The sequence below is a fragment of the Saccostrea cucullata genome, unplaced genomic scaffold (genome assembly GCF_032062105.1).
Source record: "Saccostrea cucullata isolate Sc308-1 unplaced genomic scaffold, CSIRO_AGI_Scuc_v1 ctg120, whole genome shotgun sequence".
NCBI classification, from domain to species: Eukaryota; Metazoa; Mollusca; class Bivalvia; order Ostreida; family Ostreidae; genus Saccostrea; species Saccostrea cuccullata.
The window spans coordinates 558,765-571,638 of NW_026937312.1; the positions used below are offsets into that span (position 1 = coordinate 558,765).

The 12,874-nt window shown below is 33.0% G+C and overlaps 3 protein-coding genes across 8 annotated transcripts in view; 2 read left to right on the plus strand and 1 right to left on the minus strand.

Annotated features, from left to right (window-relative positions):
- The window catches only part of LOC134247895 (inositol hexakisphosphate and diphosphoinositol-pentakisphosphate kinase 2-like), a 32,832-nt gene extending 26,468 nt beyond the window's left edge, over nucleotides 1–6,364 (plus strand). For 5 of the 6 annotated variants that reach the window (XM_062730298.1, XM_062730302.1, XM_062730301.1 and 2 more), the window contains 4 exons: nucleotides 265–369; nucleotides 785–853; nucleotides 3,326–3,517; nucleotides 5,387–6,364. In XM_062730298.1, coding sequence (XP_062586282.1) covers nucleotides 265–369; nucleotides 785–853; nucleotides 3,326–3,517; nucleotides 5,387–5,553 — 533 coding nt within the window. In that variant the 3' untranslated portion in view covers nucleotides 5,554–6,364. The remainder of the gene's footprint in view (nucleotides 1–264; nucleotides 370–784; nucleotides 854–3,325; nucleotides 3,518–5,386) is intronic. The other variant, XM_062730303.1, reaches the window with a different exon arrangement.
- LOC134247896 (E3 ubiquitin-protein ligase TRIM71-like) lies at nucleotides 6,251–7,592 on the minus strand. Its single transcript, XM_062730305.1, has one exon. It carries the CDS (start codon nucleotides 7,557–7,559, stop codon nucleotides 6,435–6,437), a length of 1,125 nt encoding a protein of 374 aa, XP_062586289.1. The 5' UTR covers nucleotides 7,560–7,592; the 3' UTR covers nucleotides 6,251–6,434.
- A 2,590-nt stretch (nucleotides 7,593–10,182) lies between these two features.
- LOC134247901 (uncharacterized) lies at nucleotides 10,183–11,883 on the plus strand. Its single transcript, XM_062730311.1, has one exon. The coding sequence runs from the start codon at nucleotides 10,183–10,185 to the stop codon at nucleotides 11,881–11,883; it is 1,701 nt and encodes a 566-aa protein (XP_062586295.1).
- Nucleotides 11,884–12,874: the final 991 nt, after the last annotated feature.

The following is a 12,874-nucleotide window of genomic DNA, read 5'->3' on the forward strand; positions in this document are numbered from 1 at the left end:
TTGTGTAGAAAATCAGAGATTTTTTCTAGTTACAGTAATTTGATATTGAAACAAAAAAACTGTTTCAGTGTATGAAACTGCACTTATTACCTTAACATTTTAGTTGCTAGATGTGCATGTAATATTTGAAATTAAAAACAAATTTTTCATATATAAAATACCAATTACAAAAGAGAAGCTGCTTTATATTTGATTGATTTTCTTTGCATAACTCAATAAGCATATATAAATCAATTGTTTATCAGTTTTTGAACTCTTTTACAGCTCTCTATGACAGACACTACTTAACTGTTCATCTTCCCCTGGCTAGTGACAAAAGAAGAAATTCCTGCACAAGCTTATTTTACTTGAATCCAGAGGCTTTCAAAGGTGGGTTTTAGCTTCCTTAATTCTTGAAGCTAGGCTCTGATCAAGAATGCATTTGGTTATGTATATCAAGAGTGGAATTAGAGAAGCATAAATAGCAGCATAAATTAAAGGCTTTCATGTCACTCTGAAGTAGCTGTGTACTGTTCCCAGTAGAAGATATCATTTAAAACTAATTTTTTTAGTAATATAACAAAATTTCACCTTTGTTATAGTACAGTGTATATCAATTTTACTATATTGATTTTTTTACACCTGAAACTAATATATTTTGAAGACTATTTTTATTTTTTAAATTTTCTGTATATAATTTTGAATCTGTTTCAATTTTTAATACAATGTACATGTACTTACACCAGTGTTTACTACATGTAGTTTGGAGGAAAGGTAAACTGTTGTAAATGTAATTTTATTCTAGAGAACTACATCATACAGAGTGAGATGAACAGGGCTAGATCTGCTTCTGTCTTGGGGCCTAATAATCCGGGTAGGGGTTTATGTAGTGTACACCTGTCCACCTCTGTGGACTGCTGCTTGTTACATAGAATGACAGTTTAACAGCTGCAGGAAATATCTACATTTTGTCAAGATGAAGCATGTCCTTTTCCTATTTATGACACAAGTGTATAAAAAGAGAAAATTAGCACTGATGAGTTCATTGTCAGTGAGCATGTAAATGTAATGTGTTCTAAGTTCTCCTTTTAGTTCACTTATGTGTATCTATACCAAATCTAGCATGAAACACTCGCTTTGAACATATCATACATTTATGGTTAAGTTTAGCTGTTTTCTGAAGTTAACGTAACATTCACTGGGTTGGCAGACAGAATTTATGAGCTTTGGGACATACTTCCTTTGCATTCCTTTACATTTTAACTACATGCATTTGGCAAATTTGCTTTGCAAGCTACCGCCATCCGCCACCCTCTTTTCACAACAAACGTCCATTTTTAAGTGTCAAAGATTAACTGACAAGAAGATTTGTTGTGAAGGAGTGATGTTATGTGTTAATCAAGGCTTAGCCACAAGTAAAGTAATTAAAAGTTGCAAAGTTTGCTTAAAAAAAATGGGAATTGGGATTTTGAAGAGTTTGGCAATATATAACTAGATCTGCAGATTTACATGCATAGGCATGACATAACTTAATATTTAGTCACTATGATTCTTATTAGTTTCATTTCTTTAATACTTTTTTTTTTTTTTAATGACTATTTGCTTTAAATGGCAAATTTGCTTTCATTAAACAATTAAAAGTTGTTTGAAAAAAGATTTGAAGAGTTTTAAAGATGTGTTCACTATGATTCTAAATTTCCATGTGCTTAATGAATTTTTCAGATGTGTTCCAGATTCTAAATTTCCATGTGCTTAATGAATTTTTCAAGCTTTTTACAATTCCAAATTTGTTGTCTGCCATAATGAGTTAAATAAAAGTTTTATGTAATGCCAGCAGGACAAATTTGAAATTGATGTATTTAAGCAAATACTATCATTTGATTTGATGGACAATTATTAAAAATGAGGAAATTTCATTAACCTCTTGGAAAGTTGATTATGCTGATTATCATTTTTTTTTTTTTTTTTTTTTTTTATAAAGTTTCAGTGCGTAATATCATAACCTTATTCTTTTGGAGATAAAACACCCTTTTTGCACTTCAATCGTTAAAGATAAAAAAATGTTTTGGAGAATTTACCCTCTGTTGCATGTTGACTTGTTGCATGTCATCTTAGCTGTAAATTGCATAGTATTAAGTAAACAAAGATTAGGATTAAAACTTCATTCAGAATTTACTTTGTATGTATTGGAAATTACCATAAAACAATGCTTTAAACTTTATTTGCATTATTGAGTTTTTATTTTTCAAAAGGTACTTGTTTTATTCCCAGCTGAAATGAATTGATTTGTTTTATATAAATTGGTTTCTTTTACCAATGCATGTCTTTGTGTTTTAACAGGACAGACTGGTATGTATAGTGTTTCATTTTAATGCAGTTTTTATAAGTTAGCACTAACTGTCCCTACTTTCACCATATGGCTAGGAGAGGGCATCTTTAAATCAATGTAGACTGTCTTCTAATGTCCTTATAAAAGCCTGTATGCAGGAGTTGTATAATATATAGTTCTCTATGATGTCTTTTGGGTATGGTATCTGTGTCAAAATGACAAAACTTTGATCTCTTTGTGGTAGAGAAATAGCAATGATAGTATTTTCTGAAAATTTAAAACCTAAATCTGAAATTTGGTAATAAATTCATGAATGATAGAAGAATCATAAGTGATTGAATTAGTAGTCTGTTGTTGATGAAATTAGTTTAAAACTCTCAATATTTTTGCACACACTTTGTTCAGATATTTAGGACAGATATATTACATATGGCTAACAACCTGCTTTTTCAGAACCTGACGAGGAACTTTTGCAAGGTTTATCTTTCTGCTGTGGTTTATTTTTTCATCTCTCCCACCTTTATGCATTAACTTGTTCAAAACTGCAGTTGTGATTGTTGACACCACAACTAATATTGTTACTGCTAAAGCTATAGTTTCTTATTATCATTAAACATTTCAGACATGCGAGTTTGAATTGGATGAATTCCTTTTGCCTTTTAAAGCCCCAAAGAATACCAACAGCTTATATCTACAAAAGATTTAAGAATTCAAAATATATTTCAAAAACTTGTTGATGTCTTTAGAATCTTGCATTATCGCAGAGAAATATTCCATGGAGGGCTTTGATAAATGTGTATATGTTGGGGAAATTGTTGGAATGCGTTTAGATGAGCTAGACACAAGGGAAGCTTTTTTTTTTACCAGTACACATATAAAGTACAATTTGTTTGAAAAAGCAATTCAACAGATTTATTACAATTGTACATGGTTTCTCTTTAATATATAAACGTTTGGTTGGACAAATACTGATTACATATTTTTAAATGTTTTAAAGACTTTTTTTAACCATTGCAGCATTTGAAGGATTTAATATGGTGCCAAGTCTGCATCCCCTAGAAACCTTACACAACAAACTAACGATGAAGGAGCTAGATGATTTCTTGAAGAGGGCGACTACATGCAAGTTTGTGACACCCATTTCTTCACCCCCATACAGTTATACACCATTGGCCTCACCTCACATACCCGTCACAAGAGCACAGAAAGGTACAATTTCACATTGCATACTAAAAGTTTCACAAAAAGGGAAGTAATAATCTATTTATATTAATTGATGAAATTGATCTTAAAAAAAAGACTTGCATTTAATATATGTGAACAATATTTTACAAATGCTAAAAAATAGTTTTTCCAGCAGAAATTTGAACCAAGTATCAAAAGCATTGTAGCCAGTTGACATTGTGTTGTCTGTTCTATTAAGGTAGGATTCTTCTCTGGTTTCTGACTAGATGAAACATTCAAAGTATATTTGGTTATATGTCTTATATATTTTTGTAAGGAATTTAAAAGACCATATTTTTCTTTCCTCATCTCAATTGTAAACTTTTGATAAATCAAGGTCACTAATGGTGGCATATGAAAAAATTGCCTCTCAAAATTATCATAGAACAATGAATTTAGTTATAATTTTTACACAATCAAAGTCTTGGAGAAATTTTCAGATGTAAGTTTTAATAATGAGGGACTAAACAAAATATATCAAATAAATATGATTTTTCAAACAAACTAGAATTTTCTATTTTTCCTATCAAAAGTTGCCAAAAATCCAAAAAGTATTTTTTCTCTCTTTTAAACATCAAAACTTTTTGTTTTTGTATCATTTTGTACATTTATAAGACGTTTTATATGTGAAAATAAGAAAAAGTTAAATATAAAGCATATGAAAATTAATATATCCTTAAAAAATCTAAGAAAAACAAGTCGGATTCTAATATCCAGTTAAGTTACATTATTTATGTAAATTTGGTAATATCTTGCTACAGACCCAATATAGTAATATGTGTTTTATGCAAAAAGAACAATCATTAAACTTTTGAAATAGAAATATCATATAATGGCAACAGTTATTTTAATGTCAAGGAAAAAGATAATGACCTTGACCTGACCTTGCCTCTAATATAAAACGGTCAAATTTAATTTCACTGATACTATCACTTACTGGTATTGTCTTCTTGATTCTGTGAAAATTCCATTGATTTTTAAATATTAGAAATATGAGAAGAATCCTACCTTAAGAGAAAAATTATGTGGAATTATAAATGGTAGTGGTGGCATTGAATTTTTTGAATTAATTTTTTGATAAATCAAGGTCACTAAGTCGTATTCCTTCTGTAGGTATAAGGGAACACACGAAATTATTTCTCCTATAACTTGTAGAATTTAAATGATCCATGACCATAGGCTTCCACAGTTTTAATGATTTCACAGAAGACTTTAAAAGTCTTGACACTCTTGCAAACATTGTATTATATGTATATGTACATGTATCATGCACTACACGATGTGTTTAGAGGTGTGCCAGTATCTAATGATTGTGTTCTTCTTTCCATATACTAGTAATTGTTGCCTGCAAATTTTTAACCTGGAGAAAAAAATGAAGCAAATTGTTTATATCTGTATATCTGTAGAATGATATCTTGGCTAAATTGCAAATGAAAATGTACAATGAGGATTTGAACCCTTTGGTTTTCTGATATACTTACCATCTCTAATTAACAGGAAAAATAATAAGAACTGATCTTTACTATCCTCTTTATACATTGATAACTTATGCAGTCATATTGACAAGTTTATGATTTAAAAGGCTCAAAACTGTGCTTTTATTTGATAAAAGAGCAATAAAATAGTGGACTCGAGATTTCAAGAATACTTAAGTGGTAGTAACTTTCAATTTAATTTGACATAGCCATGGTTTTTGAGAAATTGATGCTTATGGTACTGAAGTATAACTGCATTTGTAAAATTTATATGCTCCATTTTTTCTATTTTCAGACCTGATTTGTGGCATTTTTAGAACTATCCCTTGTTTGTTTCTTAAGATTTGATGTTCACTTTGAGGTATTTTTTCTCTCACAGGAAACCAGTCCTCCAGCAACTCTTCCACTGGTCCTAGTTCACCTGTGTCAGGAATGGGAAGCCTGGTCCTGAGCAGACTGCAGGAGGCTGCCATGTACATTTTCCAGAGACAAGACAGCAATCAAGAGGACCAGGCAAGCTCAGGGCCAGGAGGTTCCCAGTCCTGACAGCAGCTGAGCTAAAATTCCAGATTTGAGTAGAAGGGACCCAGCTAACCTCAGGACCAGGAGATTTCCAGTCCTGATAACAGATGACCTAAAATTCCATATCGGAGTAGATGGGACCCAAGGAAATGAAACCTCGACAGACTGTTTTATCAGTTGTTACCGTTTGATTATTAAATGTTGTAATGTTACATACATGTAATATTAATTAAAAATAATTAACTTCATCCATCCAGGGGAGATGAGAATGTATGAATCATTTTTTTTAATTTAAATGATGGTATTATTAATTGATCTATTGTTGAAAGTTTGTTTTGTTTTAATGATTTTTTCTCTTAGTGAGAGTCATGATCATACCCGTGAAACCTTTATGTTGTGAGTTCATATAAATTACCGATTTGAAATTCAATATTATTTTACATCTGCTTAGGTAATACTTAATTTTTTTGCAATATAAACTATCTGTTTTGAGCTAGTATATTTTATATGTCCTAATTGAAACTCTTTATAGATGTGAAATGCATTAAGGCAAATTGTACATATCAGTGTTTAATCCAGAAAGTTGGGTGGCTCAGAAATAAGTATACAAAACAATAAGTATAATGTAATTTTTAAATAAAAATCTATTTCTGGAAAGAGGGGCGGGCCCCTTTTTCTATGATTGTATCTGTAGAAAGAAAGGAAAAAAAAACGTAATAACTGAATCTTTTCATGGTTTTAATTTTAAATTGTGATAAACCACATGCATTGTAAATTTTTGGCATTAAAGATGAACTTGATCAATTTATTTCAATAAAATAAATTGGAATCCTCAGTTTTTCTTATTTTATCAGTTTGGTGTTTTATGTGTTTGGGTTTTTTTTTCCAGTAAAGCCTATATAAAGTCATTCATCATTGTCTTGATCTGAAGGGTTCTGATCTTCATTTCTCAATGTTCCTTCGTCAGTAACTGTATCATCTGTTACTTCTTCAGTCCGACTTTCTAATTCTGCCATTTCTTCCAGATCATGAATGGTAGGAATGGGATTGTCATCCGAGTTTGTATTTAAGTTTTCTGCATTTACGGAATCCTCCTGTGCCTCTGTTGGTTCTGTGTTTGTCACAGTCAGTGTGCCAAATCTCTTGCGGATTTCCTCTTTATCGAGCTCTGGTAGTTGAATCAGTTCCTCCTGATTGGGAATGGCTAAGCTTTCGGATGTAGACCAAGTGTGCTGTTTCAACATTAATTTTCCGAACATTTGTCTGATAAATTCAATGTCGACTTTTGGTGTTTCGTATGTCGGTGGTTTCACTTCTTCCAACTCGGGGAGCTGTTTCAATCGTCTGATTTTGTCCCTGTTTTTATCGGCAAATTCCTTGATTTTCTCAGGATCTCCAGTTTGTTCAGTCTCGCGGTACTCGTTTATTGTATCGTTGATTTCTGCCATGTGTCCCTCCAATTTCTGTCTTTGGTCTTCTAATGTCATTGCACTATTTCTTTCCATTTCCTTCAGTTCTCTTTGACGTTCTTCAACAATTTCGTTGACCATTTCCTTCATTCTTTCTGCCTGAGCAATCATGGCATCCTTAATGCTTTGAATATAGGCTTTGTACATCTCAACGCCCTCCTGGATGTTTTGGACTTGGTTTTGAATTTGTGGCGATAATACATGTTTGCCCTCAGCATGTTCTTTTATAATCTGGTTTCGTTTTATAAGTGCGGCGGACTCTATATCTAGAACATGGTGACCATCTCCTGTATGTTTTTCTTGCACACAGTATTGGCACAGTGATTCCTGACATGTCCAGCAGTAGAGAGTGCACGTTATGTCATCATGTACATCGCACATTGGCAGATCCTGTTCCATTGGCGGGAGTTCCAAAATATCATGATTTTCTTCGTGGTCAACATGTTTTTCTTTGCATTTGTCACACAAACTAACAACACATTTCAGACAAAAGCATGTACGATGGTTACCACAACAGTCGCATTCTTCGTTCAAGTCTTCTTCTGGAAAGGCGCACGCCATGCTGATATCTACAATAGTAAATCAATATTGATATTCACAAGAGTACAAGCATGGATGGTACGATCCAAAGGTCATTAATCGCTGATTTGGTAGCACAATAATTGTAAAATTGGTTTTATCAGTCTATTTATTGTAAAGTTTGGCTAAAAAAAACGTTTTTAATCAAGATACTCTACAAGACACATGATAAGCTTGCACGTCATTATATATATCTGAAATTAAGAAGTAACAATTAAGCTATGATACTAAACTGAAACTTATCATATATATGTGAATTTACCTTTGACCGTAGTATTTACAAATAAATTTACTTCCTCGTACAAAGTTAAATGGCGATCCCTTGTCTGAGCATGTCTAGAGCTACTGTGTAGAACTTTGAATGGATCGCAGAAGGCAAGTAAAATTTAATATTTACATATGTATATTTCCCAATTAAAATGAGTCCTACAATGTTTAGGTGACGATGAAATGGGGAAAGAAAAGGTAAAATTGGTCTAGTTCTACATAAATTTCAGTTGTTTTAAGGTCAGTCACATGAAAAGTTATATTAATTTACTGAAGCCCTTTAGTGACACAGTTAACTCACACAGAGTTCCAAGTATTATTAAAAGTAAAATAAACGACTGTTTATAACAATCCACATACCTGACCTTCAGTCGCTTGAGCTGATCTGTTAACTAGGTCATAGATTAATACGACAGCCCATAAGGACAATTTCGACTAGATTATCGGACTTGAACGAAAAAACTTGTACACGTATGTATCATAAAAAGAATATTAAGAGTTAAGAGGCTAATTTTGGAGGCAAAATTATATTCTATATAAACTGTTTAATTTAGAAGACGAATCTAGCATTATAAAATATTTAAGTTAATTAATATATGTACTTATATATCTAGTCCATTCATCCCTTTAATTTCATTTACTCAAACAACCATGATAAAATTTCATACTAGTTATTTTGGCGATTTTTTTTTAAATGCTGACCAATATTTTAATTTGACTTATTATTTTGAAAATGTAAGCAGGTCTATTCTTTCTCTTTTGCGGGACTATCGGAATGTTCTACTTTAAATTATCGCTCGCGTGGCACAGTGCTTATAATCGCGAAGTAAGGGGTTATAATATAAACGTCGCGGGTTTAATTTATGAAAGACGTGGAGACCTAGCTTTATAAAATATAAACCAGGGTCCCATTATCGGCTTATATATCGCATTAGGTACTGGTATGAACAAAACATTCCTCACTGTTTAATGGCTGTAAGTGCGGAATACATGACAGCATTTGCAGCTCTCCATCGGCAAGTGGTGCAGGCGTCTCCATATGATTGAGTGAAAAAAAACCCGAGAGGGACGTTAAACAACACACATACGAGGGCCGTTCAAAAATTACGCGGACTGTACTATTATTTACTCTTATAGACGTCATATAGTTATGAAATTTTTTTTTAAGGATTTCGATAAATTTTGGGCAAAATTTCTGTATTTTAGAATTATTTTAAATTATCGCTATGTTGATATCGCTTTGAAAATGACAAATAAAATTGAAGCAAAAGCATCGGAATCCAAAATTTAACTCATTAATTTTCTATAATTCGCGGGACAATTTTCTCAAATATATCTTTAAACTGTTTTATTATTATGTATTTAGATTTCTGACATGATATTTGAAGTAGTAACAGAAATATGGTGATTTTTCTCTTATGCGATCCCCGTAAAAACGACTGTGAAAATGACGTCTCCTGAACTGACGGCGCACCACTTTTGTTTAATTATGTGTAATGCTCTAGATATCGCCGAAATAGATCCAAAATATGCATAATAAAACATGAAGTAAACTAGGGTATTGGTGACACTTGTTCACAAATAACTTATTGAAATTTTAGACCGTTAGACCTCTGTAAAAAGGCCAGGGTCCGAAAACTTTATCCAGACTTTAAAGAAAATGATTGAGAGTGACAATGTCACGCTATATCTCATAAATACCTGCAGTTTTTGGTTTTAAAACAAAAAAAAAAAGAATAATGTTTACTTGTTAAATAGATTTCAAGCTTGACAAGAAATGGGATTTGGATGTTGAGTAGATAAGGTAACTCAAACTGTACGGGAACTCTGGGAAAAATGTTCAGAAAATGAAAGCTCAACCACATAATCTTTATAATGCCTGTGACGTCGAAGATTTTGCTGCTCCGTGACTTAGTGATATGTCCTGAAAAATCACTCAAAATCGATACTAATTTACAACATTTTGATATGAAATTTTGAAGACCATATAAGTAAAGATTCTTTTATATTATGTGTGACATTTTGCCCGATTATGTCGTCAATTTTTTTTCTGTGCACCAAGTCCGCGTAATTTTTGAACGGCCCTCGTACATGTACAAACAAGAAAACTTTATACTTTTTTCAACTGAAAAAAACTTAATTGTCCTGTTCATTTATTAAGTCAGTTGTGTTTATAAATCAAACTTCCTCAGTTGACCACTGAATATTTTCATACATTATCATAGCTTTGTATTGAGCTGCTGTACACATACATGTAAATGTGTTATTACTATCACATGTATGTTTAAACTGTTCAAAACGGTTACCCAGTTTACTAAAATTTGTCTTAATTTCCAGAATGGATCCTCAGCATAGCGCTCAAGATGTCCAGCGATGTGAAATCTGCGATGTTAATGTGGTGGAAATGTATTGTACATCCTGTCCCTTTAACCTATGCAAGGCATGTGTCGGGAATCACCTGTCTGACGAGCCTCAAAAACACAAAATTGTCAAGTATCAAGAAAGAAAAAATGTGCCCATTTTACCTAAATGCAACATCCATCCTCAAGATCGATGCGAGAACTATTGTGAAGACTGCGAGATGCCCGTATGTTCCTCGTGTATTGCATCTGATTTGCACGAGCGACACAAATTTCCAAAAATTACTCAGATCTCTAGCAGAATAAAAGAAGTCATCAAAAATGACATTAATGAGTTGGAAGACGTCATTAACCCTTCCTACAAAGACATAGTCAAGCAACTAGAATCTGAAATCGCTGAAGTTGATGAAAAATACAATGCAACAATAAAAGGCATAGAGGAACAAGGTGAAAAATGGCATCAAAAAATTAATCTTATTGTTAGAACAAACAGAGAGGAAACTGAAAAAATGAGAAAACAGCAGCTCGAGGCTCTGAAAGAACAACTGAAAATGTTTAATCAACTCCTCTCAAAAATTGAAGAATCATTAAGATCAAATAAAGACATTCTTAAGTCTTTAGATGTTTCTAAATCGTTATCATACTCGAGCCAAAATTCTGCACTGAAGGCTCTACCACCGAAAGTTAATGTCTCAGTTCCGCAGTTTTCACCCAAGACGATTACGAATGAGCAGATTTCAGAGATGTTCGGTACGATAAATGGGTTTTCCATCACAAGTCAGGAGCATGGATATCAGATCAACGTGGAAGACGAGGACAACACGGTACAAAAAGAGCTGCTTCTTGAACCGCAGGTTACGTACATTTTAGACACAGGACTTCAGGATCAGGGAAGTATAACTTGTCTGAATGATGAGGAAATATGGACGTCTGGCTTTGACAGTGCTTTAAAACTCTTCAAAGTTGGTATGCCCTCTCATATAATTCGTCTTAGCTTTGGAGTACTGGGATCAGCAGTTGTAAAAGAAGTGTGCACGGAAATTGGATACAAAGACATTACTGTGACCAGAACTGGAGAACTGATTTACTGTAATAGATCTTCCAAAATATTAAAAATCACAAGAAATAAAATGGATCTGAAGATCAACATAAATGATTGGGTCATTTTGAATGTCTGTACCACAGTATGTGATGAGCTTTTGGTAATGATGGTTAATGCCAGTAAAACACAATCTAAAGTCGTCCGTTTTGCCAATTCAAAGGAGAAACAATCAATTCAGTTTGACGATGAAGGAAAACCCTTGTTTTCATTAGGCATTTCAAGCAAATATATAAGAGAAAATAAAAACAGAGATATTTGTGTTGCAGATCGTGATGCCAGTGTTGTAGTGGTCACAAATAATGCCGGATGCTTAAGATTTCGATACACTGGACATAGCAGTGCTCGAGAGAATAAACCATTTAGTCCCTCTGGAATAGCCATGGACAGTCAGGCTCAAATACTTGTGGCAGATACTAATAACGACTGCATTCATATCATTAATAAAAATGGACAATTTCTCAGTCACTTTTTCATCTGCAACAGACCAATGGGGTTAGCTGTTGACAGCAATGATAATCTTTTTGTTGCTGAAAAAAGCTCTGGGAAGGTAAAACGAATCAAGTACCTACAAAACTAAATAAGTTGATGACAAAAACCGATAAGCCTCTAGCAGATGGGGGTAAACTTAAAAGTATAAATGTATGTGAGAAACATCTTATTTAACGGATTTCTTCACATTCCTGTGTAGAAATTTCAAGTAATCTTGTGTGTTTGACTAATCTATGAAAAATAACAATTGGAATACTCAACTATACCTATTGCATAGCGAATATGGCATATGGTCAACAAGTAAATGTACAAACCAATCAGATTCAACATGATCAAGTCCAACTTGTGGATCAAGTTGTTGGAAACCTGTGGCTATCTATGAAGTACCAACTCAAAGCAGGGGCATCTTCGCTAGCCAAGGGTTTCTGATACGCTCCTCTCCTCATTAACCCTTGGCATACGGTGAAGTCAAAAGACGGAATTGTTATGTCACGTGAACTGTTATTTTATCAGGTACGCACAGATTGCGTCATCGCCAGAAATAAAGACACGTGTTAAAAAAAATTAAATCGAAGTTTTTTCAAGAATAATTAAGAAGCAGTAATTGAGTTATGTTTATTCATTATTTATAGAACAAATCTGAAGCTTCAATATAGATTCTTAATCACATATTTAGAAGATATTGGATGACACCATGGCTATTCATAGAATTGAATTTTATCTTACGGATCGTTGTTTACTTGCGTTTTTCATTTCCGAGATTAAAGAGTGAAATTCATATCAACGCAAATATCGTCATTTACAAAAAACAATTGCTGATTGGTCGACCTGGGTGTACTGAAATCCAAAAAGAAAAAAATCCCGATTTCTATGAACACCGTAGGCCAAGGGTGTATGAGGAGAGTAGCGTATTAGAAACCCTTGGCTAGCGAAGATGAGGAGGGGATGCATTACAAACTGAAGCTGATAACTGTAAAATTTTATTGTTATGTAATAAACTGTTATTTTACGTGTATGAGAATTGTGGTTTGGATATACATGTATTATGATTAGTTGCTTTGTAACTGCAAGTGTAAAAA

Coding starts and splice junctions, on each gene's coding strand:
- LOC134247901 (XM_062730311.1), top strand. CDS start 10,183: ATGGATCCTCAGCATAGCGCTCAAGATGTCCAGCGATGTGAAATCTGC.
- LOC134247896 (XM_062730305.1), bottom strand. CDS start 7,559: ATGGCGTGCGCCTTTCCAGAAGAAGACTTGAACGAAGAATGCGACTGT.